Source organism: Miniopterus natalensis, chromosome 2 (assembly GCF_054644295.1).
Source record: "Miniopterus natalensis isolate mMinNat1 chromosome 2, mMinNat1.hap1, whole genome shotgun sequence".
Lineage (NCBI taxonomy): Eukaryota > Metazoa > Chordata > Mammalia > Chiroptera > Miniopteridae > Miniopterus > Miniopterus natalensis.
In genome coordinates, this window is record NC_142082.1 from 101,704,343 (window position 1) to 101,729,313 (window position 24,971).

A 24,971-nucleotide genomic window follows, 5' to 3' on the forward strand; every position below is an offset into this window, starting at 1 on the left:
CGCACAATAGACTTCTTACTTTGTTGAATGAGACTGATCCAGAGTAAACATTCCAGACCTATCTCATAAATTTTGTTTCATGTTCCTGTGCTTCAGAAATAATATTTAATAGAATAGCATTTTTATTATTTTGATGCTGCTGGCATTTGTAAGTATGTTTTGAAATATATTTTCGGCTTTTGAATTTTTCCTGGATAATTATGTAGAGAAGAGCATACAAATCAAAGAGGATTTCATAGGTTATCCATTGCGTAACTTCCTTCTGAGATTTTCTTTTCTGGTGTGTTTTAAATCTCTGCAAAAAACATGTTGCCCATCTCAGTATTTCCACTGACTTTCACTGTTGCACTGTTCTTAAATCAATTTTCTTCCATGTTTCATGTTTTATATTCTCAGTAGATATTAGCTCCATATTTTTAAACTACTGTTGCCTTATATAACTAATCATCTTTATATTCTTTGGAAAGAACCTATTTTAATTTTAGTAATGAATTTTTGTTTTTAAAATTTTAATTTGTGTCACCCAGTCATAGCATAAGAGGACTGTGGCACAGTGCTCCTAAGTGCAGTGTGATCAGACGTGCTCCACACATACAATCTTTGATGATGTGAAACTAGCTGAATGTTTGAATTAATTATTATATATTTAGCACTGTGCAGAACTAGGGATATAGAAAAAAAACAAAGCCTCTGCCTTCCGGTAGCTGACATTTTAGTGGGGAAGTCAAACAATAAACAGTTATGTATTGTAATGTGTCATGGCTGTGATGAAAAATAAAGCAGGAAAAGGGGGTGGAGAATGAGGGATCTGATAAGTGGTGTTAGAGATTTAAAGTGAGAAACAAGCCATTAGAAGATCTGAGGCAAAATTGTCTTAAGCAGATAGAACAGAAATTGCAGTTGCCCTAAGTGCTTAAAGGACATCTAGAGAATTAGTGTGGCTAGAGGTGGAGGTGGAGTAAGATGAGGATAAAGTTTGAGAGAAAGGGCCTGGAGCTTGGGTTTTATTTTGAAAGCTACAGGAAGCCATTGAAGGTTGTGGACAGATGGGCAGGCGGTATGTTCTGATCTGTGTTAGGGAAAGAGCCCTCTGGCTGCTGGGTGGCCACTGTGGGAACGGGTAGGCTGGACAGCAGGAGAAAAAGCAGGGAGATCAGCCAGGAAACTGTTGAGCTAGCAGTGAGCTAGGTAAGAAATGAAACCATCTGTTTAAAATCAGTAACTTGCTCTAGGCTTTCTATTATTTTGGAAGAGTTAAAACAGGGTGGTGATCTAATTATGTTAGCTAGAGTTGACTCAGCTAGAGAGTGTGGGATCATTTATGGTGGCCTTGAGCATCAGATCAGATGGCATCTACAGCTGTGCTCCAACTTGCTGAATCTTGGCAATGTACATAGTTCAGATTGTTGTTTTGGGCCATATTTACTGAACTTCTCATGTCATTTTCAGCTGTTTCAACCCCTGTTCCTCTTTAGTTTGTTCAGTCAAAAAATGTCAAGTTCATCTACTCGTGTGGCAGGCACTGTGGTAAGTTCTGGGAAACAGCTGTGAATAAGATAGAAAGGGTCCTGGTCTCCAGGAACCTGTATATGCGCAACAGTGTCTCAGGTGCCGTGGAGAGATGCAAATATAAATTAATATGCGTGTGTCCATATATAGATATATCAGGTGATGGTCTTCCTCAAATGAGGAAATATTAGTTCACAAATAACACTTAATAAATATATTTGAGTAAATAATTTCCCATATTCATTTCAGTGTTTTTTCTTCAAAAGAGCATGAAAGATGTTTTGTTTAATGAAAGCTATTGCTATTTGTGAATTATAAAGAAAACTTATTTTTAAGCAGTGATTTTGTTTTCTTTTTTTGTTTGCATTAATGTTGCAGCTATATCAGGACTATCAGAGTTTATACATTTTATATCTGTCTCTCCCATTAGACTGTCAGTTCCATGATGGAGGGAACCCATTTGTTTTTGCTCACCATTGTATTCCCAGCACATAATCCAGTCCCTGGCACATAGTAGGTGCTTACTAAATATTTGTTGAATGAGTGGATGGGTGGATGAATTAATGTATTTGTTTAATTTTCCAAAGCAAGTTTGAAGTCCACCTTTCCCATTATGCTACTTAGCAGAGGAGAAAGCAAACCATAAGAAAACCAAGATTTTAAAAATGAAATATAATACAGTTTACAGGGATTGTCCCGAGGCCATTTAGCTGATGTTTTGTTGTTTATGAAGTCCTGGTTTTTAAAACTGTAGTGGCTGTTCTTAGTGCAAGATTCTGGCATATTTAGTATACTATATTTATAGAAAATACACTGTATATTATATTAAATATTTCAGCAAAACACTTAAAGAGTATTTTCTGGTTTACTTTGTATCTCATTTCCATCTCTTTCAAGTCAGTCAAGGTATTTCAGTGAGTGTGAAGGCAATGTTCTCTGTTAAGAGAACATTAAAAAAAAGATGTTTCAAGTTTTTAAAAAACAAAAACATTTGCAGTTTTGCTTAAACAGCTAGTTATTTTGAAAAACATGCATTTATGCTAAAATATTTTTTTTAACAGGGAAAAATGAGACTACTTTAGATTGTGGCATTGAGCCATTATGTAGATAGATATCTACTGTAGTGAATGATTCAGCTCTCACCATAACCAGGCAGTGTTTATACAATCTTCTTACTGGTCCTCTCCCATAATCCTTTTTTTTTTAGATCTCTCCATGACTTTTCCAATTTGTTTCCACTTTTCTTAAGCCCCCTAGTCAACTCTAGTATAATTTCCTTCCAGTCCTGATCTTTTTTGGGGAGGATATGTTTTTATTGATTTTTTTTTTTTTTTTTTTAGAGGAAGCAGTGGGGGGAGGCTCCATCCAGAACTTAGGATGTCACTCCAACCAAGTGAGAGAGTAGAAGAAAGGGAGGGAGGTAGAGAGAGAGAGAGAGAAGTGAGAGAGACACATCGATTGGTTGCCTTCCCACACGGCCCGGACCAGGCCAGGGATCAAACCTGCAACCCAGGTATGTGCCCTTGACTGGGGATTGAACCCGAGACCTTTCAGTGCACAGTCCGACACTCTAACCACAGGGCAACATGGGCTAGGACTCGGTCCTTATCTTAATGGACCTCCTGAGGTGGGTGGTTCTATATCTGAGGGGAGAGAGAGGAAGCTTTTGATTTTTAAGGGGTTCATCTGCAAGTAAGGAAGCTGCCTAAACACTGAAAGTGGCAAGGTTGGTGCAAGAGTCGGGCTGGACAGAGAAACCATGAGTCAGGCCATCTGTGGGTAAGTGAGGGGAGGTTGGCAGATACCTGTAGAGATAGGAGGGAGAAGGGTAGTATAGCCAGATCTTAAAAACATTTTTGATTGAGGGTGAGTTTTTATCTGCAAGTGAGAGTATGCTTGTTTAGAAGTGGCAGCAGGGAGCGAGAAAATGCCAAAGGTTGAAGAGATAGGGAATTTCAAACAGAAAGTGGTTTTTAGAAGGAACAACATAAAGGGTTAGGAAAGAAGAAAGTCACTAGGCTGAGGAAGGAAATAAGGTACAGAGCAAATGAGAGTAGTAGGGAACAGTAGACGGGTTGAGGGGTGGGGCAGTATTTCAGGGATGGAGGATTATTCTATTGAGAAGTAAGACTAAAGGTGATTGACTTCTGTTATTTCAACTTTGGTCTAGACTGATCCAATGACAGAACCACCTGAGGGTTCCAAGCATGACTTGGCTTGGTCTCAGAGAGATAGGGTGGGTGGCCAGGAGGTTTTGCAGAGGTACATGCTGTCTTGGTGTCAGGGCAGTGATTTCTGTGAGCAGGGGTAGGGAGTAGTGTCATAGTGCTTTGGATTTACTGCCCCTCATGAGCAAGAACCAGCGGACACATGGCATACCAAATTAAAGATCAGCTAGTGGAAACAAGGTGGCGGCGTAGTAACAGCTGTACCCGCCGCTTCCCGCAACCACATCAGAATTACAACTAAAATACAAAACAACCATCACTCAGAACCTCCTGAAATCTAGCTGAACAGAAGCCCTAAAACCAGGGAACTGAAAAAACACCGAGACCGGTAGGAGGTGCAGAGACATGGGCGGATCAGGGCTGAATCGCAGAGACATGGCCATGGGCCCACACCCAGTGCCGTGGCTTAAACCTAGGAGGGACATCTCCGAGGTGCAGGTTTCCCGGAGGAGTGAGGGGTCCCAGCCCCACATTGGGGTCCCAGCCCAGGGCTCCAGGGCCGGGAAGAGAAGTCCCCACAACTCTAGGCTGTAAAAACCAGCAGAGACTGTCACTGAGTGTTGCAGAGAGTGCGGGAGTCCCAGGCTTTCCTCTTAAAGGGCCCGGGCCTGCACATGGACTCAGACGCGTTCCCTCTGGGCCCCAGCGCCGAGCAGCAGCTTGAAAGGAATCTGGGACATTTGGGGAAGAACTAACCTGCCTAAAATCAGGGCGAGAGGTGAAGGAGCAGCTTTCTCCCAGACAGAGGAGCTGGCAGAGGCCATTGCTCCTTTGGCGAGCCCTCCACCCACAGAGCCGGCATGCTGGCGCCATATTTGAATCTCCAGCACCTCACTCACACCTTTGGCCCCGCATTGGTGATTCCAAGAGGCCCCACCCCTCCCCACTTGCAGGCTCATCCAGGCCATTTCCAGTGGCTTTTCTATGCGAGTGGCCTCTCCAGCCTTATGCTTAGGACTTTCCTAAAATCTCTCAAATAAGCAGCAGCGTGCCCCATATGTCTTGATAAGTGGCCCCAGGCCTGGCACTAGTGGCAGCCTGCATTGGTTCATAGCTTGGCCTCCCCTGAACAACACCAAGCCCAGCACAAGTAACAGACAACTACAGTTTGCTGTGTAGCTCATGCTGGGTGGCCCTGGGCAAGGCACTGGCAGAGCTGACTTTGCAACTCCCGGGAGGCCCCAGAGACGGTGCACCTGGTGGTCAGACTCGACCATGCTGGATTACAACCCTACCACATCTACGAGTGACACACTCAAGGGGCACACTTGGTGAACAGCAAAGCTCCACTGAAGTAAATCCTGCTTCATAGAGGAGGTATCTCCAGCACAGCAGTTCTTTGGCTGTAGTTGCAACTCTTCCTCACAGCCGATTGGCCTGTGGGTCAGTTCCTCCCAGTGACTCCAGCAGCAACCAAGGCTCAACTACAATAGGTCAGAGCACACAGCCCACACAGGGGAGCACCTAGAAGGTCCAGCTCAGGTAACTGGGGAGGCTGAGCCACTGGACCCTACAGGACATCTACTACACAAAGCCACTGTACCAATTCCAGGAGACATAGCAGCTCTACCTAATACACCGAAACAAACACCTGGAAGCAGCCAAAATGTGGAGGCAAAGAAACAAAGGAAAGAACAGAAGAAATCTCCAGAAAAGGAACTAAATGAAATAGAGTCCTGCAAGCTACTAGATACAGAGTTCAGAATAATGGTTATAAGGATGCTCAAGGATCTTAGAAGACTATTAAGAAAACTAGTGAGATCATCAGTGACATAATAAAGTACCAATCAGAAATAAAGGCTACATGAACTGAAATGAAGAATAATTTACAGGGAATCAACAGTACAGTAGAGGACGCTGAGAATCAAATCAGCAATTTGGAACATGAGGAAACAAAAAACACCCCACCAGAAGAGCAAAAAGAAAAAAGAATCCAGAAATATGAAGATAGTATAAGGAGCCTCTGGGACAATTTCAAGAGGCCCAACATTCATATTCTTGGGGTGCCAGAAGGTGAAGAAAGAGAGCAAAAATTGAAAAACTATTTGAAAAAATAATTACAGAAAATCCCCCTACCTGGGGAAAGAAACAGATTTACAAATCCAGGAAGCATAGTGGGTCCCAAACAAGAGGAACTGAAAGAGGCCCACAGCAAGACACATCATAATTAAAATGACAAGGGTTAAAGACAAAGAGAGAATCTTAAAAACAGCAAGAGAAAAACAGTTAGTTACCTACAAGGGAGCACCCATAAGACTATCAGCTGGTTTCTCAACAGAAACTTTGCAGGCCAGAAGGGAGTGGCAAGAAATATTCAAAGTGATGAAAAACATGGAACTACAACCAAGATTGCTCTACCCAGCAAAGCTGTCCTTTAGAACTGAAGATCAGATAAAGAGCTTCACAGACAAGAAAAAGCTAAAGGAGTTTACCACCACCAGACCAGCACTACAGGAAATGTTGAAGGGTCTTCTTTAAGAAGAAGCTAATGAACAAAAGAACCTGACGAACTAAATAGATCCAGAGACATTGATCCATGTAACAGACGATCATATTTCAGTGGAAAGAGGGAAGGGGGGTGGAGGGTGGGAAGAGATTAACCAAAGAAGTTATGCATATATGTATAACCCATGGACACAGTCAATAATGGGGTGAAGGCCTGAGGAGGGGGTGGGAGCGAGGGGAGGGGGTTAGTGGGGGGGGAAAAATGGGACACCTGTAATACTTTCAACAATAAAGATACATTTTAAAAAGAGATCAGTTAGATGGTAAGTCCCAGTAGGCTAAGGAGTAATTTGTAGAACTCAGGGCTTTTATTGTTCTTAAAAATAACATAGGGTGTTTGTTTAAGGCTAATCAAATCCCTCAGGAAAAATTTATAGCAGAGAAATGAAGTGTGACTTCAGTTTCACTCTTAATATTATTGTGTTTGATTTGCAGCCCAACAGAGAGGTTAAGGTTAAGTAAATTGCCTGTGATGTGATGAATAGAGGTCGACCATAATATGAATCCAAACAGTCTTGCACGTTAAATGTGCTATTTGGTCTTCTTGACACCAAGATTAAATTCATGCTTTATTTCCTTTTCATATACTTCCCCGAAAAATATTTTCACTTATTCCCATTTTATTTTCCCAGTAACCTTTCAAAGGAAGATGGTATTCATTTAACAGATAGGAAAATCAAGACTTGATTACCCTGGGAATTGAAGGTTTTCTCATGTTTCTTAACCTTTTGAACTTTCTTTCTATAGATTGTTTATTTCAAGTCCTTTGCACATTGCATTTTCTTTTGTATGTAGATGTTAATGATTTTCAGATTTTACTGTTTCTTTTTAACTTTTTAATGATTGCTAATGCATATAACTTTATTTTATGCAGTCATATCTCTAGCTCTTCTAAAATGTAATTTTTAAAATTCTTTTCATCTTAGAAAGACTTTCCCTAAAATTTCTTCTTAATTTGTATTTGTTCATTTAAAAAATGTAAACTGTACTCTTTCTGGAATTTATTAAATGTACATTGAGGATCTGAAGGCGAAATTTCCTAACTAGGTAATTTTTCAGTGCGTAGTGTTTGTTGACCAAGCTGCAGGTGCTCTGTGTGCTTGGCTCACACTGTAAGTTTTGTGTGCAGCTTGGTGGAGTTCAACTGTGTGGCCTGAATATTGGCTCTGCCGTTTCCTGGCAGTGTGAGTTTACCCTCTCTGATCCCATTTCCCTATTTGTAAAGTAACTGTCAGTGACAGTATCACAGGGTTGTTTAGAGGCAGAATCTCACTTGATCTTAAGTCCTTATTCTTCAATTTTAGGGTTGTATAACGTCAAGCACTGGGTAAAACATTTATTGTCACAGCTGTCAGTATTTCCATTATAATTATTCATTTGTATAACTACAGGGAATATTTCCTGGAGTTATAAAATCTGACATATGGAAGGGTCCTTAGAGATTATCTGGATTAAATAGATAATTCCTGATACTATTATTTCTTACACCTCAGTAAACATCCGAGTCACCTGGAGGAGCTTTGGGAGGTCCAGGTTGCAGGCCTCACCTCTGACTTACTTAGTAAATCGGAATCTCTGGGATGTATGGCCCAGTCATCTATAATTTTGACATACTTTCTGTGTGGTTCTTACATATTTGGCTTGGCAGCGGCAGAGGTTGTCCACCTTCTTAAAAACTTGCTATGTTGTAATATTTGTGGGATAATAGCTTAGATGAGCTAATAAAAGCCATTGTTTCTTGTCTTCCCAGCACATTATGTAAAATGTATGAGGCAAGGTTTTGCTCTTTCCTCATGGATCAGTTAGTATTACTATTTTTTTTTTAAAAGATTCTCATTCATCTTAACTTTATTTCCTCAAATTTAGTCATAATTTTTAGATGTGAAAGATATTTATTTCTTGTAAATTTCTAACACTACCAAACATTTTTACTTAGTTCTGATAGACTACTAGATATTCTATTTTAAATTTAGCTTTTTAATGAAGTTATTAATTCTGAAGTAATTCTCTAATATATGTTTATTTTTAGAGCTTTTTGACAACTACATGCAGCAAGATGCCCATGAGTTCTTAAATTACCTATTAAATACAATTGCTGACATTTTACAAGAAGAGAGAAAGCAGGAAAAACAGAATGGCCGTCTCCCGAATGGTAACGTTGACAGTGAGAATAACAACAGCACACCAGACCCAACCTGGGTTCATGAGATTTTTCAGGGAACATTAACTAATGAAACCAGATGTCTTACTTGTGAAACTGTAAGTATATTGTAACATTTTGTATAGAAAAAAATTTAATTAATTATCATAAAAGTTCTTTGAGGAAAAGTATGAGAGATGAACTTGGAAACTGTTTTTCTTAGGTTCAGGATAAATGTTAAAGATAGACTTGTCAGTTGAAAAGAATCTCGCTGCACATTTTCATAATGCTGCTTATGTGAACACCTGCGGTGACAGAAAACTACTTACTGCAGTTTGAGCTTGTTTCAGTTCAGACCCTTGTCTGGAAATCATGTATTAGTTATTATTAGGTACCATGTATTAGGTATATTATTTTGTTTTTCCTTTTCTACAGTCCCATTTATTGTTTATGGTTGGAATAAAAACTAAAGCATACTGTATACACTTGGAGAGGGGAAAAAACCCACTTGCGGATATCTGCAGGGATACATTCCAAGGCCCCCAATGGCTGATGCAGAGCATCTTTTCATGTGCTTGCTATCTGTATATATCTTCTGTGGTGAGGTATCTCTGTACAGGTCCTTCTTCCATTTTTAAAAGCGGGTTCTTTACCTGTTGTTGAGTTTTAAGAGTTCTTTGTATATTTTGGATACCACTCCTTTATTAGGTATCTTTTGCAAATATTTTCTCCCAGTCTGCGGTCTGCCTTCTCATTCTCTTAACAGTATCTTTGGCAGATTAGAAGTTTTTTTTAATGTTTCAATTTTAATATTTTAATATTAGTAAAGTCCAACTTTTTTCTTTCATGGAAATGCTGGTGTTTTTGAAAGGCTTTTGGTGGTGTATCTAAAAAGTTTTCGCCAAACCCAAGGTCATCTAGATTTTCTCCTATGTTAATCTTTTAGGAGTTTTATAGTTTTCATTTTATAATTCATTTTGAGGTAATTTTTGTGGAAGGTGCAAGGTCAGTGTCTAGATTTTTTTTGGCATGTGGATGTCAGGTTGTTCCAACACCATTTGTTTGATGAAAAAAAATCATAACCCACACCAATGAGTGATTTCTTGAGTGTGTATGGATTGATCTTTTTAACTATAACTTGGCGCTTGCAGAACGATCATTGTCAATACTGTGATTTTAATTAATGAAGGACACAATAGTAGTAAATAAATAAAATTTCTTCTAAATAAATTTTTATTGGTGAGCTTCTTTCAGATCAAGTGAAATGTATGACTGAGTGCTTATATACATTAACAGTCTGTGAAGGTGCTTTTGGGTTCAAGTAAGGATATCTTTGGTGTGTGCTTTGTTCATTGCTGTCACCATCAATTAATTGCAGTAATGGCTTTGACTGGTCAGTGTTTGTTAGGGACTGGGCTCAGTGCTCATCTTTTCTCAATCTAATCAACTTCAATTTTTTATTGAATTGGGGTGACATTGGTTAATAAAATTATATGTGTTTCAGGTGTACGATTCTGTATTACATCATCTGTATATTGTATTGTGCATTCACCACCCTAAGTCAAGTCTCTTTCCATCACCATTTATCCCCCCTTTATCCTCTTGGTCTGTGTTAGAAGATATGTATAATTCAACCTTCTTCAATGAAATAGAAAATAGTTGAATTTGCTTAGTATATTGAGAAATGCAGTAAATGGCAAGATAGATTAGGGATTCTGAATGAAGGCCTTTGGGATGCTTTGCTTAGGACTTTGAAGTTTATTTTGTAGACTGGGGATGTTGGGGGATGCGGAGAAAGTTATATCAGCCATCCTTGTTAGTGCTAAATATTTGTTAATTTGATTTGTAATGTGTAGATAGTGATATGTCCACCCATTCTTCACTAGGACCTCCTGTGGCTTATAATATATATTTGCAGATAGTTTCCCACAAACTAAGGATATGAACAGAGAATATTTTTTCATAATCTAAGCTATCGTTTTGCAGATTCAGGGGATGGTTCTTCATTAGTACTAAACTTCATTTTGTTTTGCACAAATATTTAAATACTGGCTATGCTAAGTAAGAGATGGGTAGAGGTTGGGGGAAGGTGATTAAGACTTGATTTCTGGTTACAAGCTGCTCACAGAGTAGTGATATCTGCTCAACAACTAGTCAGGCAGTTCCAGTACAGTGTGTAGGGAAGCACAAGATGCCATGGAGCCAGAGAACAGTAGACCTAATCCGGTAGGAGTGGGAAGTGTTTGGGAAGGTTTGGGATGGGATTCCTGGAGAAGACAGTGCTTGTGTGGCAGATTTTAGTAATGCAGTTATTACTCTCCTGGTTGGTAGGAGGCTGGTTTCTGTAACAACACCCTCTTCAGGTGGTCTTCTCTGTTTTGTGATGCTTCCTTCTTGGTCTCATTACTTGGCTTTTCTTCTTTCATTTATCCTTTTAAGGTAGGTATCCTCCAGAGTTTCATTTTGGGTTGCCTTTCACTCTGTATTGGGAGGGTCATGTTCCATCTTCATTACCACCTGTGCTGAGGATTCCCCAGTTAGACTTGTTCACTTAGTTTTAGACCTGTATCTCCCAGGTACTGGGTGTGACCTCACAGTGGGACATAGCAGCCCAACAATAACCAGACATGTTTACAAACACTTAAAAATTAAAAACTGCCCCACTTGGTGATCACCTGGCACCAACACAATTGTAAACACAAACATAGTAACTCAAATACATCCAGAGGATCCAGAGCATCCTGATGTAAAATTTTTTATGTTATCATAAAAATAAAAATTTAAGATGAAGACCCCTGAGGCAGTGTCTGAGAACTACAGACTTCATTTTGAGAAACCCCACACTGATCTGATATAAAGCTGATCTGATATAAAGCCCTGCCTGATCTGGCGTTAGCCTGCCTCTCCCATACTATTTCTTGCCACCCTACCCACTTTCCTACACTGGGCTAATTCGTTTTCCTTACACACATCATGATCCCTTTCCTCTGTTACTTGTCCTTTTCCCCCTTTTTCACTGAATCAAGACCCAGATGAGTTACTGTGCAGTGTATACACATATTCCTGTTCACTCATACTTGCACAAGTCTCTAATATATATAGTTACATAATGTCACAAGCTAATGACAACTTATAACAACAATGCAGTATTGAAACAGGAAAGCATTTCCTGTATTGGCTGTATAGTCATTGTGAGGGAGAGGCACAGTGGAACTTAGACTTTTCTCCTAGTGCCTGGCCTCCTTGGACATGGAGTCACTGAAGAGGAAATAGCAAGGAAAATTGATGTCTAAAGTTCTGGTCTAATCCAATTCAAATGAATAAGTAATAACCATTTTTTTATAAAGTGATTTGCCCATAAGTCAAACAGAATTTTATATTAGATTTTTTTTTTTTTTTTTTAGAAATAAAAGGTCATAAGTGAAGATTGGGATTTGACATTTTGGCTAAATTATTTTCTTAAGTGACAAAACAATACACACGTCATGTCCTTTGCCAAGCATTCTCATTCAGTCTTGGCCTGCTTATGTTTTTAAGAATTGGCACAGATGGTACAGCTTGCTTCATGCTTTACAATAACACCAAGACTTCGGAAGCAATAGCATTTCGCATCATACTAGCCTTTGCCAGTGAGAGAATCATTCGCAGGTGTGCTTCAGTTTTTGCCTGTGTAGATAATGAGAGTTACTTACTCAGTGTTCTTCTGAATAATCCAAATCAAGTCGTTTTCTTTTGAACTTGGGCAAAAAGAATTTTTCATATGCTTCCTACTAATATTAGAATGCATTTAATTATGTCATTTGAAACTGATTTATTGATATTTGAAAATATCACAGGTAATTCCCTGTTTTTACAGATAAGCAGCAAAGATGAAGATTTTTTAGACCTTTCTGTTGATGTGGAACAAAATACATCAATTACTCACTGTTTAAGGTAAGTGTAGAGTTTTATTCATTGAGAAACTTAATGAATATCTTTAGAGTATTTCTAAATGAACACATGATTTTCTGGTGTAGACAAAATAAATTTATTTTGGCTTTATACAGGGGTTTTAGCAACACAGAGACTCTATGCAGTGAATACAAATACTACTGTGAAGAATGCCGCAGCAAACAGGAGGCGCACAAACGGTAATTGAGTGTTTGGGAGTTTTTAGTGGTTCTTTGACTGTGGATGCTGTAGATGGGTTTTTCTAGCTGAAAGTGATCTATGAAAATTTACACTGACTAAAAATTCTTAATTTTATTATTAACAGTTAAGACTCATTAAGTAATTTACTAGATAAATGATAGTCAACTCTAACCTCAGTGATTTTTTTCCTGCACTTAATGATTGTTTAATAATCATGAACCAGTACAGTTAAAGTACTTGGCTTGGAAGCTTTCTTGATTATGTAAACTTTTTTCTTGGTGAAGGAAAAAGGGCCTTTTTCAGCCCCACCCTTGTTTCTGCAATTCCTGCACAGGCTTTTATACCTTTTCTTAATATGTCATTGTAAAGATGGAGCATGGTACCAAGGAGTGGAGCTACCGGTATTTTACTTTGCGTTTTGAAACAATCTCAGACTCAGAGAAAACTTGCAGGAGCAATAGCAAGAATGCCTTTATACCCTAAACCATTTGAAAGTAAGTCCTGGTGTGATGTCATGATTTCCTACCGCTAGGAAGGTTTTCCTCCGTGCCATCTCCATCCACGCCAGGAAAGGAACACTGACATGTTACTGTTATCTTAGACCTGACTTTAGTATCACCAGCTGTCCCAGTAATGTCCTTGAGAGGAAAGAGGATCCAGTCCAGAATCACACATTGCATTTAGTATTCGTGTCTCTTTGGTCTTTCACGTTTGGAAATGTTCCTTAGTCTTTTCTTGACTTTAATAATCTTGGTGCTTTTCAAAATTACAGATTAGTAATTACATAGGATGCCCTCTTTGGGTTCATCTCATGTTTTCTAAAATTAGGTTCGGATTGTGTATTTGGGACATGAATCTTACAGAAGTGATACTGTGTTCTTTTTATTTTATCCTGTTGAGGGGCACACAGTTTTGATTTGTCTTGTGTCGGGTTTCCCCAAGACCACTCTGGATTTGGTAGTAACTGGAAGGACTCACAGGACTCAGCATACACAGTCATGTTCACAGCTAAGATTTATTACAGGGAAAGGTGGCAAAGCACAGTCAGCAAGGAAAGCTAGGCAAGCTCCCAAGAGTTTTGTCCCAGTGGATTCACACTGAAGACACACTTAACCCCTCTGGTGTTTGCACAAGCCATATTGTTTGTCCAAACAATTTTGGCACATTGAGACACCCTTCTCATTTAGGGAACAAATTTACTCTCTAAATCTAAGTTCCCAGTAGTTAATGGTGGACCATCTTTGCGTGCAGGCCTTTCTTTGCAAGGATTGTGTGAGGGCTGCTGCTGTGTTAACTGTTTTCTTTACACTCCATTACTGATGCTGTTATCGTTGAACACTTGATTACGGTGATGTCTCCCAGAATTCTCCACTATAACCTATACTTTTCCCCATTTGTAATTTGTATTTTGTGTGGCAGTATTTTGAAATTCTAAATATCTCCATTGTGGACTCAAAGATTCCTATTTTTTTTCGGTGGATTATGATCCATTACCATATTTATTTATTTTCATGTTCAAATTATCTCCGATTTGGCTAGTAGGAGCTCCTTCAAGCTGACTCCTGTGTCTTTTTGACATGACCCATCATTCTTATGCACTCCTTTACTTTCTAGGACAAGATTTTCCAGGCTCATCTTGTACTTTCCTTGCCCCCACCCTGATACCCACCATTTCTCCAAGGAGCCCTGTTTCCTTTTACGGAGGGAATGATGTTTGGGTACCAGGACCTTGGTACAGGGATGCTCATTGCAGTTGGGATGTCCCAGTCCCTGAGCCCTCTTAGTGAACAGAGGTAGAGAATAGGTGCGGATGTGTATATACATATATATATATACATGTATCCATACCCATAAACACCTGTACTTAAACTTATCCATTGATCTGTCTCTCTGTATTGAAAAACTATGATTTCACAGTGATTATTTCCAATTTCAGCCAACACTATAGGATTCGTTCTACTTCTTTCCTTTTTAATATTTGTAATTCCCTTCTGACAGTAAAAATTGGCTCCCATTATCCTAATATATTTGCTTACTTGGTATTTAGTCAGTGCTCCTGTAGGTAACCAGTCTTACCCCACTCACATATATACATGCACAATTCTCTCTCATGTAGATGTGTTGCTTAAAATTCATAGCATTACAGACCTATCTCAAGAAACAAGAAAAAGCTCTAATGAAACATTTAACACAGCAACTAAAAGAACTAGAACGAGAACAGGAAGAAAAGCCTCGAGGAAGTAGAAGGAAGGAAATAATAAAGATCAGAGCAGAAGTTAATGACATAGAGACTAAAAAAACAATACAAAAAAATCGATGAAACCAAGACCTGGTTCTTTGAAAAGATAAATAAGATTGATGCACCTTCAGCCAGACTCACTAAGAAACAAAGAGAGAGGACCCAAATAAATAAAATCAGAAATGAAAGAGGTGTGCCCGGCCGGGCGTGGCTCAGTGGTTGAGCATCGACCTAGGATCCAGGTGATTGGGGTTCGATTCCCAGTCAGGGCACATGCCCGGGTTGCAGGCTCAATCCCCAGTTGGGGGCGTGCAGGAGGCAGCCGATCAATGACTCATCAGTGATGTTTCTATCTTTCTCTCTTTCTTCCTCTCCTTTCCTCTCTCTGAAATCAGTAAAGATATATTTAAAAAAAAAAAAAAAAAAAAAAGAAAGAAAGAAATGAAAGAGGCGATATAACAACTGACCCAACAGAAATACAAAGGATTGTAAGAAAATACTATGAGCAACAAATTGGACAACATGAGTGAAATGGACAAATTCCTAGAAGCGTACAACCTTCCAAAGCTGAATCAAGAAGAGGCAAAAAACCTGAATAGGCTGATAACAACTAATGAAATTGAAGCCATAATAAAAATACTCTCAGCAAACAAAAGTCCTGGACCAGATGGATTTACAGGCGAGATGTGTTGCTTACTCTGCTTGGGCTTCTCCACTCCCCTGTCTATACAGATGTCTGTCTTTTATGGCCCTACTAAAGGCTGAACTGAAATGTTCATGAAGGGGGGAAGGGAAAGAACTTAAGATTTTAAAATAATTATATTTTTGTTTTTTGGACACAAACTTTATTGGGAAGGGAAGTGCTTTGGTAGTGGACACAGGTAATCAACAGATTGCTCAGTATTCCCCTTCAGATGATTGGAGCACCTCAAATAAGTTTTACTAGAGGTATGGGGGCTGATGTATTAGATTAATCCTGAAAATGTAGAAAGTGCCTAAGACTGTTGATTAAGGAAGATAGAGTCAAGAACTAAATGTAACTAAAAGGAATGTAACTCAAACTTTATTGGCTAGATGGAGGAAGGTCCATCTGTGAGCATAAGCTGGTCTTCACATAGCATGACAAGTAACCATACATGAATAATTAGGAATTATCTACAGAGTCAAGCTGTTTGTTTTGAAGATATGCATGAGATTTTATATATTATTTAACATTAATCTTTCATTAAATTACATAGGGAATATATGTTCTTTGTACAGAAATTAGAAAATATAGCCAAGGATAAATCACTTAAGAATTATTATTCATGAAAACAATGTTTACATTTTTGTATAAATCCTTGATATTTTAAGTGCATATGTATTTACACACATAATTTTTGAAATGGAATCAAACTTTTTATATACAGTTTTGTAACTTTTTTCACTTACTGAATTACAACCATGTCAATGAAAATATACTTTAATATCAGTGTTAAGAAGGTGCTACGTAGTGTTTTTTGTATGATCATACCTGTCTAAATCTACCAATCCTCTAAATCTAACAATTCAGATTGTTCCCATTTTTTTTCACTGTTTTGGTCCTTTGATGAACATATTTAGTATGTATACACACACTCCCACCCACACATTTTCAGACAGGTTTTAGAGTATTTCTTGTATTATAGAATAAATTATTTATGAATTCATGGAAAGGCACCAATACAGAAATTAGGTATTTTCCACTAGGATGGAGTATCTACCCTTCAATAACTTGTGGTGTGATAGTGGAGAACTCTTTTTCTGTCTCAGTTAGATTAGTTGATTTCTAAGATCCCTATCATCCCTAAAAGTCTGTAGATTCTCGTCTTAGAATAAGATTGTGTTGAATATACAGATCATAGTTCTTATTAAAGAAAAATCAGTTTGACTTAAAAATGTTTCAGTCTGGATGAAGGATAAAAACCACATCATTTTAGTTGAAAAAGCATTTGACAAAGTTCAACACCCTTTGATGATAATAAACATTCAACAAATTAGGAATAGAAGTAACCTCAGTATAATGAAAACCATATATGAAAAGCCTGCAACCAACATAATATTCAATAGTGAAAAACAGAAGGCTTTTCCTGTAAGATCAGGAACAAGACAAGGATGCCTACTCTCGTCACTTTTATTCAACATAGCCAGAGCAGTTAGTCAAGAAAAAGAAATAAAAGGCTTCCAAATCTGAAAAGAAGTAAAATTATCTCAGTTCAGAGGTGGCAAGATCTTATATATATAGAAATCACTAAATATTAAACAAAACCTTGTTAGAACTAATAAATTCAGAAAAGATGCAGTATACAAAAATCAACACACAAAAATCAGTTGCAGTTTTGTACGCTAACAATGAAAAATCTGAAAAGGAGTTTGGCTCAATGTTTAGAGCCATGGACTAAAGGATTCCAGGTTTGATATGGGCCAAGGGCACGTACCTAAGTTGCAGGCTGGATCCCGGAGGCCCTGGTCAGAGTGTGTGTGGGAGGCAACAATCATGTGCCTCTCTCACATCGATGTGTCTCTGTCTCTCCCCCCCCACTCCCTCTCCCCCTTCCACTCTCTGAAAAGCAATGGAAAAAAATATCCTCAGGTGAGGATTTAAAAAAAACCACCACATTCAAAATTTATATGGGAAATTTTAAAGGACTCTGAATAGCCAAAACAATCTTGAGAAAGAAAAACAAAGCTGGGGGCCTCATACCCCCTGACTTAAAAACATGTTACAAAGATACAGGAATCAAACCAGTGTGGTACTGCTCTGGACAGTGTGGCTAAGTGGTTAGAGCATCAGCCTGAGCACCAAAGGGTCACAGGTTCAATTCCCTATCAAGGGCACGTACCTGGGTTGCAGGTTCTATCCCCAGGCCCAGTCAGGAAGCAACCAACTGATGTATCTCTCTCAGATCGATGTCTGTCTCTCTCAAAAAAAAAAAAAAATCAAAGAAATATCATTGAGTGAGGATTAACAACAACAAAAATGTGGTACTAGCATAAAGACATGTAGAACAATGGAACAGAATAAAGAGCCCAGAAATAGACCCTCACTTACGTTGTCAAATGATGTTCAATAAGTGTGCCAAGGCTACACAATAGGGAAAGGGTAGTCTCTTCAACAAGTGGTGCTGGGAAAACCGAATATCTGCATGCAAAAGAATGAAGTTGGACCCTTACCTTATAGTATATACAAAAATTTAAGTCTAAATCAATTAAAGACCTAAGCATAAGACCTATAACTATAAAACTTCTGGAAAAAAAAAATAGGGGCAAGCTTCATGACATTGAAATTGACAGTTTCTTGAATTTGACACCAAAAATACAAGCAACAAAGCAAAAATAGACAAATGAGACTACATCAAACTGAAAAACTTGTGCACAGCAAAGGAAACAATAAACAGTGAAAAGTCATGAATGGGAGAAAATATTTGCAGAGTATTTGCAGAATGGGAGGAAACATTTGAAAACCAGATATCTGATAAGACATTAATATCCAAAATACATAAAGAAGTCCTATTGCACAACAAAAAATCAAATCACTCAATTACAAAATGGGCAAAGACTTGAACAAACATTTCTCCAAAGAAGATGCACAAATGGCCAGCAAGTACATGAAAAGATGCTCAGCACCACTAATTGTCAGGGAAATGCAAATTAAACCACAGTAAGATACCACTTCTCACCAGTTAGGATGGCCACAATAAAGAAAGGAGAGAGGAAATAAGTTTTGGTGAGGATGTGGAAAAATTGGAGCCCTCGTGCACTGCTGGTGGGAATGTAAAATGGTGCCACAGTTAATGGAAAACAATATGGAGGGTCCTCAAAAAATTAATAAAGTTACCATGTGATCGAGCAGTTTTACTTCTGGGTATATAACTAGAAGAATTGAAAACAGGATTTCAAAGAAATGTGGGCACTCTCATGTTTATTGCACTACACACACTAACCAAGTGGTGGAAGCAACTTAAATGTCCGTTGACAGATGAATGGATAAAGAAAAATGTGGCATATACATAAAACGGGATAGTATTCAGCCTTATAAAAGAAGTAAATCCTGTCACACTGTCACATGCTACAATGTGGGTAAACCTTAAGTGCATTATGCTAAGTGAAATAAGCCGATCACAAAAAAGACAAATTCTATATGATTCCAGTTTTATGAAGAATCTGAAGTAGTCAAATTTTTAGAAACAGAAAGTAAAGTGGTGGTTGCCAGGGTTTGGGGAAGAGAAATGGGGGTTGTACAGTAGGCATAGTTTCAGTTTGCAAGATGAAAAAGTTCTTGAGATCTATTGCACAACAGTGTACATGTATTTAACAATACTGGACTACACACTTAAAAAGGATTAAGATGGGCCCTGGCTGGATGGCTTAGTTGGTTGGAGTGTCATCCTGTGCACCGAAAGGTTGCAGGTTCCATTCCTGGTCAGGGCACATACCTAGGTTGAGGGTTTGATCCCTGGTCTGGGTGCATACAGGGCGCAACTGATCGATGTTCTCTCTCTCATGCTGATGTTTTTCTCTCTCCCCTTCTCGCCCTTTAAATACATACAGATCCTTAGGTAAGGATAATAGACAAAGGATCAGGGTGGTAAAGTTTATGTTGTGTGTTTTGACCACAGTAAAAACTTGTGTGAGGTTTGACGTTCAGTCACGAAATATGTTTGAATTAATATAAAGACAATGTCTTTAAAAATATGCAGTTTGGAAACACTGAAGAATGATTTCTGGAAATGTTATTAATATGCCCTAAAATAAGTGTTCTGTGATCAAATTAATTTGCTGTATACTAAAATTTCCTGGTAGTTATTTATGCTTCATATTGTAGACTCTGAGAAGACCCACAGAATAGAAGAAATATATCTTTTATCTAGCTTTTTCCAGAATTTTTTTACACATAGACTCCTTTTATACAGCATATCTACTGAACTGTGTATAGCACAGTCCAGGAAAAATACCAGGTTGGTAAATGGATGTAACAGTCATAGACTTTTATTCAGCGGGAGGATAGAGCACATGGAGAAAGTGGAGGGATGTCCCTGGGGAACTGGAATGAGAAAGGATTTGATGGCTTTGTTTCAGTTGGAGCTACCCTGTCGTCTGGGCCTGGGGGTGGGAATGCTGCCGAGATTTTGAAGAGTCATATTTCTGTTGTCCTCTCTCCCTCTCATGGCGGGTAACAGCGGACTGGGAGCTGAGCCAGCCTGACTGGCTCCTTGCCCACACACACTTCCTTCCTCCTCATTTGCTGTGCTCTCCCTTGAGTCCATATTCGGCTTAGCCCACTTCTAGGACCAAACCTGTCCTTATGCGGCATTGAAGACGCCTGCAGTGACCAGGTGGCTCAGCATCAAGTTGTCAGGGCCACAAGCCTATCTGCCCTAGATCTTGTAATTGAGATTCTTTCTGTTCCTGAGATCAAGTCCTTCCCTTTTGCTCCATTTTCATAACTGGGTCCGTCCGTATCTTAGTCCTGTGTCCAGTCCTGTATAGTAAGCATCACGTCGGGATCCTTCAGCAGGAGGAATTTGCCTTAGTGCGGTCACATCCCAACCTCCCCTTGCACGCCCCCCATCTTAGTCCATTCAAGGCTGCTGTAACAAAATACCATGGCCTGGGTGGATTATAAACAACGGAAATGTCTTTCTCACAGTTCTGGAGGCTGGTTAAATCCAAGGTCAAGGCGCCAGCATGGTCATGTTCTGGTGAGGGCCTTCTTCCTGGTTCAATGGCCAGTGTTCTCTCACTGTGTCCTCACAGGGAGGAATGGTGCCAGCAAGCTGTCTGGTGCCTCAACTCATACACACACGAGTCCCATTCATGAGGAGGGCTACACCCTCATGACTAAGCACCTCCCAAAGGCCCCACTTACTAAAACCATCACATTGGACATTTGAATTACAACATGTGAGTTGGAGGGAGGGGTCCACAAATATTCAGACCATAGCTCCCTTACCCCAACCCATCAGAATTCTGAATCTGACCTGTGTTTGTGGTTTTCTGGGTCCTTCTGTCTTGACAGGTTGATGCTATGCATACCTAGCAGCATCTCCAGACAGTGCTAAGCACTCTGTTCCACCTGTGGTTGAGGCACTCCATGAACCTCAGCCATCCACTGACCTATCCTTTGCTTATAACACAGGCTGGAGGTCAGGTTCTGTCTTGTCTGACTCCTCTCAGTGCTCACATCTCTGTCTCCTAGTGCATCTAGTCATAGCATTATATTCCTTCTCATTCCTCAGCCCAATTTGCCCTAGTTAGTCCTTGTTGACACAGTTTAAAAGAGTGTGGAATTTTATGTCTGTACAATTTTAAGCTTTTCTGTGTGGTCAAGATCTCTAACAGTATTTAGTAAAATTGTTTGTGCCTGTGCTGGGATACTAAATATCTCTGTGTAAGAGTTTGCAAACTGTGTCCCCTGGACCAAATTCAATCTATAGACAGACCTCTTTTCTTGGCTCACACAATTTATACAGATGGGAAATTTTACTTTTAAAAAAATAGTTTCTGACTATTCTTGAAAACAAAATCAAAACAGCAGACAGCTCTGCGCCTGCATTCCACGATGCCCTCGATTGCCTGCAGCTGACTCCTTGGTGTCCTGGTTAGGACTGGGTGCACACTGTCAACCTCTCCCCCCGCAACTTGCTTTCACTTCTGGCTCTTTGGAGAACTCCCCTTGGGTTACTGCAGAAGGGAGTTTCTGGGAATTTCTTTCACCTGTGACTGACAGGAAGAGAAGAGAATATGAAAGCCCAGCTATCCTTGCTATGGTTGAGAGACATTCACAGTCACGGGTACCCTGGGGATCTGGGGGAGCTGCCCTCTGGGATTTTGCCTGTGATCGATCCCTTCCCTGGCTTCCTGGCTTCCTCCCCTTCCCTTCTTCCCTCAGTCTGCCCTGGAGCACTGCCTGGGTAAATCTCCCAATAGGACCCAAAATGAGGAAGTTGTGCTCATCTTCTATTATAGGGGCTGCAGTCATTTGAGTTTGTAACCTGGTATATAATGTGTGGGCAGTAAATTCTTACTAAGAAAATAATACCTGTTGTCTACTCATTCCTGTCTCATGGGAAAATAGTTTGATTAGGTTGGAAGAGAATATGCTTGTTTTGAAAAATCACATTATTGATGAGTGTAAGTTTTTGGAAAGTTTAAGTTGGGAGAAAATTTAAGGAGATATATGCTGTACTAATTTTAAATATTCCTTCTATATTTATTATTACTTTAGGAATATAGAGGAATATGTCCATTTTATTTTTATAGTTAACTGACTTTTAGAAAGAACCTTAAACTGAAATCATCCATTCATTTAGTGTAATTATTACATCAGCACCAAGTGGGATTTATGTGTTGCTGGATCCAATTTGCTAATGTTTTGTTAATGATTTTCATGTTTATGAAATCTAATGAGAGATATTGGTCTGTAATTTTATTTTCTTGTAATACCTCTGTCAGGTTTTGGTATTGGGTTTATGCTGGCCACAAAAATGAGTTGGGGATCATTCCCTTCTCCTTTTTTTGAACAGTTTAAGATAGGTGTTTTTATTTTCTTAAATGTTTGGTAGAATTCCCCAGTGATGCTGTTTGTCCTGTTGCTTCTTTTGAAGAAGGGGGAGATTTTGATTACAAATAGACACAGTACTATTTATTTTTAAATTTTAAAAAATTTATTTATTATTTTTAAAAAGAATTACTTTATCTTTATTGTTGAGACCATTACAGATGTCCCCCTTTTAACCCCACTGATCCCCTCCACCCCACATTCATCCCACCCCCAGGCCCTCCCCACACCGATGTCCACATCCATGGGCCATGCCCATAAACATACAAGTTCCCTGATTAATCTCTCCCCACCCACACACCCCCTCCCCGAGTTCCCTCTGAGATCCCTCAGTTTGTTCCAAGCTTCTATGTCTCTGGATCCACTTTGTTCATCAGTTTATTTTGTTTATTCCACATATAAGTGAGATCATTTGGTACTTGTCCTTCTCTGACTGGCTCATTTCACTTAGCATAATACTCTCTAGGTACAGTACTATTTAGATTTCCTATTGTTTCTTACTTTCAGTTTTGGTAAATTGTGTTTTTTTAAAGGAGTTTGTCCATTTCATCTAAGTTATTTGTTTAATGCTGAGAAAATTCTTCTGGATCTATACTGTACTGGAAATTTTTAAAGGATAATTTGTTTGAGCAACTCTTCATGGGTCTGATGTATATAAAGTTGGATTACTGGTTATAAAATTTTATATCTTGTTTTGTTTTTTTACTTTCCGTATTTTCCGGTGCCATTTAGAAACTTTCGCCATCATTGTTTGAAGTTGTGTAGTATTCTTTTATGTTTATATTGTAATATGTTTCAACATTTTTTATTGTTGAATAGTGAGAATTTCCTCAGTTTTTCATAACTATAGAAGTGAATTTTTCTCAGAAGTCTTCTATCTGTCATATATTTAATTTAATTTCTAGAAATGGGATTACTGAGACAAAGGCCATAAAGGCTTTTAATTCATATTGCTAGATTGCTTTCCAGGAATGATTAAGTGTTTACATTTGGTTTTGCTAATGTTTTTCACAGGCCAGATTAGTAGAATAGTAAATATTTCCAGAATAATAAGCTGCCCACCACACTTAAGATCTGTAGAATGCTTATTTAGTATAATTTTGAAAAGTGTTTTTTTATACTTCTTTAGAGACAATGGCTTAGTAAATTTTATTTTTTAATTATGAAAAGTGTTTTTGCTTCACTGTACACATACAGAATTCACTTCTGCAACATTTGTCAAGTATCTATCATGTGCCAGTCATGTTGCTAGATAGAAGAGAAATAAAATGAAAGAAATGGTTTCAACCTGCCTACACTTCAGACCCTAAAAGAAGAGAAAGACCCATAATCATCTAAATACTTTACAGTGTAATAAACTGTACATATGTAAATGAATCTGTAAAGTGCTGATGGAGGATTGAAGAGAGCAGTTATTTGTGCCAGAGGGTGTAACTTTTGAGATGAACCTTTGAAAGAGTAGATTGTTGTTAGGTGAGGTAGGAGTTCAAAGGTAACCCAGGGTAAAATAAAGATTATTTAGAATGTGAAGGATAACCTTTGTTTCACAATTAAAAATTTAACTCCTGAAATTTCCTGATTATTTTCTTTCTGTGATATACGTAGTCTTACTCTTAATATGGAGCGATTTCTTCTCTCTGGCAATCACCTTTAGTAGAATGGTCTTTAACACTTTTCTCATTGTCTCCTGTTCACAGTCTGTTACTATTTTTTTAAATCATTTTTTATTTTTCAGTTACTGTTGACATACGATAGTATATTAGTTCCAGGTATACACCCCAGTGATTAGATATTATACAACTTAGTAAGTGATCATCCCGATAAATCTCATACCCCTCTGGTACCGTACATAGTTATTAGAATATTATTGACTATATTCCCTATACTGTACTTTACAGCCCTATGACTATTCTGTTAACAACCAGTTTGTACTCTTCTTAATTCCTTCACCCTTTTCACCCATCCTCCCATCTGGCAATGGTCAAAGGGTTCTTTGTATCTATGAGTCTGTTTCTGTTTTGTTTGTTTATTTTGTGTGTTTTTTAAGATTTAGTTGTTGACAGATATGTATTTATTGCCATTTTATTGTTCATATTTTTTATTTTTCCCCCCTTCTTCTTAAAGAAGACCATTTAACATTTCATGTAATACTGGTTTGGTGATGATGAACTCCTTTAGCCTTTTCTTGTCTGGGAAGCTCTTTATATGTCCTTCGATTCTAAATGATAGCTTTGCTGGGTAGAGTAATCTTGGTTATAGGGCCTTACTTTTCATCACTTTGAATATTTCTTGCCAACCCCTTCTGGCCTACAAATTTTCTGTTGAGAAATCAGCTGACAGTCATGTGGGTGCTCCCTTGTAGGTAACTAACTACTTTTCTCTTGCTGCTTTTAAGATTCTCTCTTTGTCTTTAACCTTTTGCACTTTAATTATGATGTGTCTTGGTGTGCGCCTCTTTCGGTTCCTTTTGTTTGGGACTCTGTGCTTCCTGGACTTATATGTCTATATCCTTCACCGGGTTAGGGAAGTTGTCATTATGTTTTCAAAAAGGTTTTCAATTCTTTGCTCTGTCTCTTTCCCTCTGGCATCCCCGTGATGCAAAATTTGGTATACTTGAGGCTCCTTACACTATTCTCATTT

General features: G+C 38.7%; 1 protein-coding gene across 1 annotated transcript in view; it reads left to right on the forward strand.

The window, feature by feature from the left end:
- The window catches only part of USP12 (ubiquitin specific peptidase 12), an 87,199-nt gene that overhangs the window by 50,173 nt on the left and 12,055 nt on the right, over positions 1-24,971 (forward strand). The window contains exons 4-6 of the mRNA XM_087814441.1: positions 8,272-8,501; positions 12,239-12,315; positions 12,429-12,512. Of these exons, the coding sequence (XP_087670567.1) occupies positions 8,272-8,501; positions 12,239-12,315; positions 12,429-12,512 (391 nt within the window). The remainder of the gene's footprint in view (positions 1-8,271; positions 8,502-12,238; positions 12,316-12,428; positions 12,513-24,971) is intronic.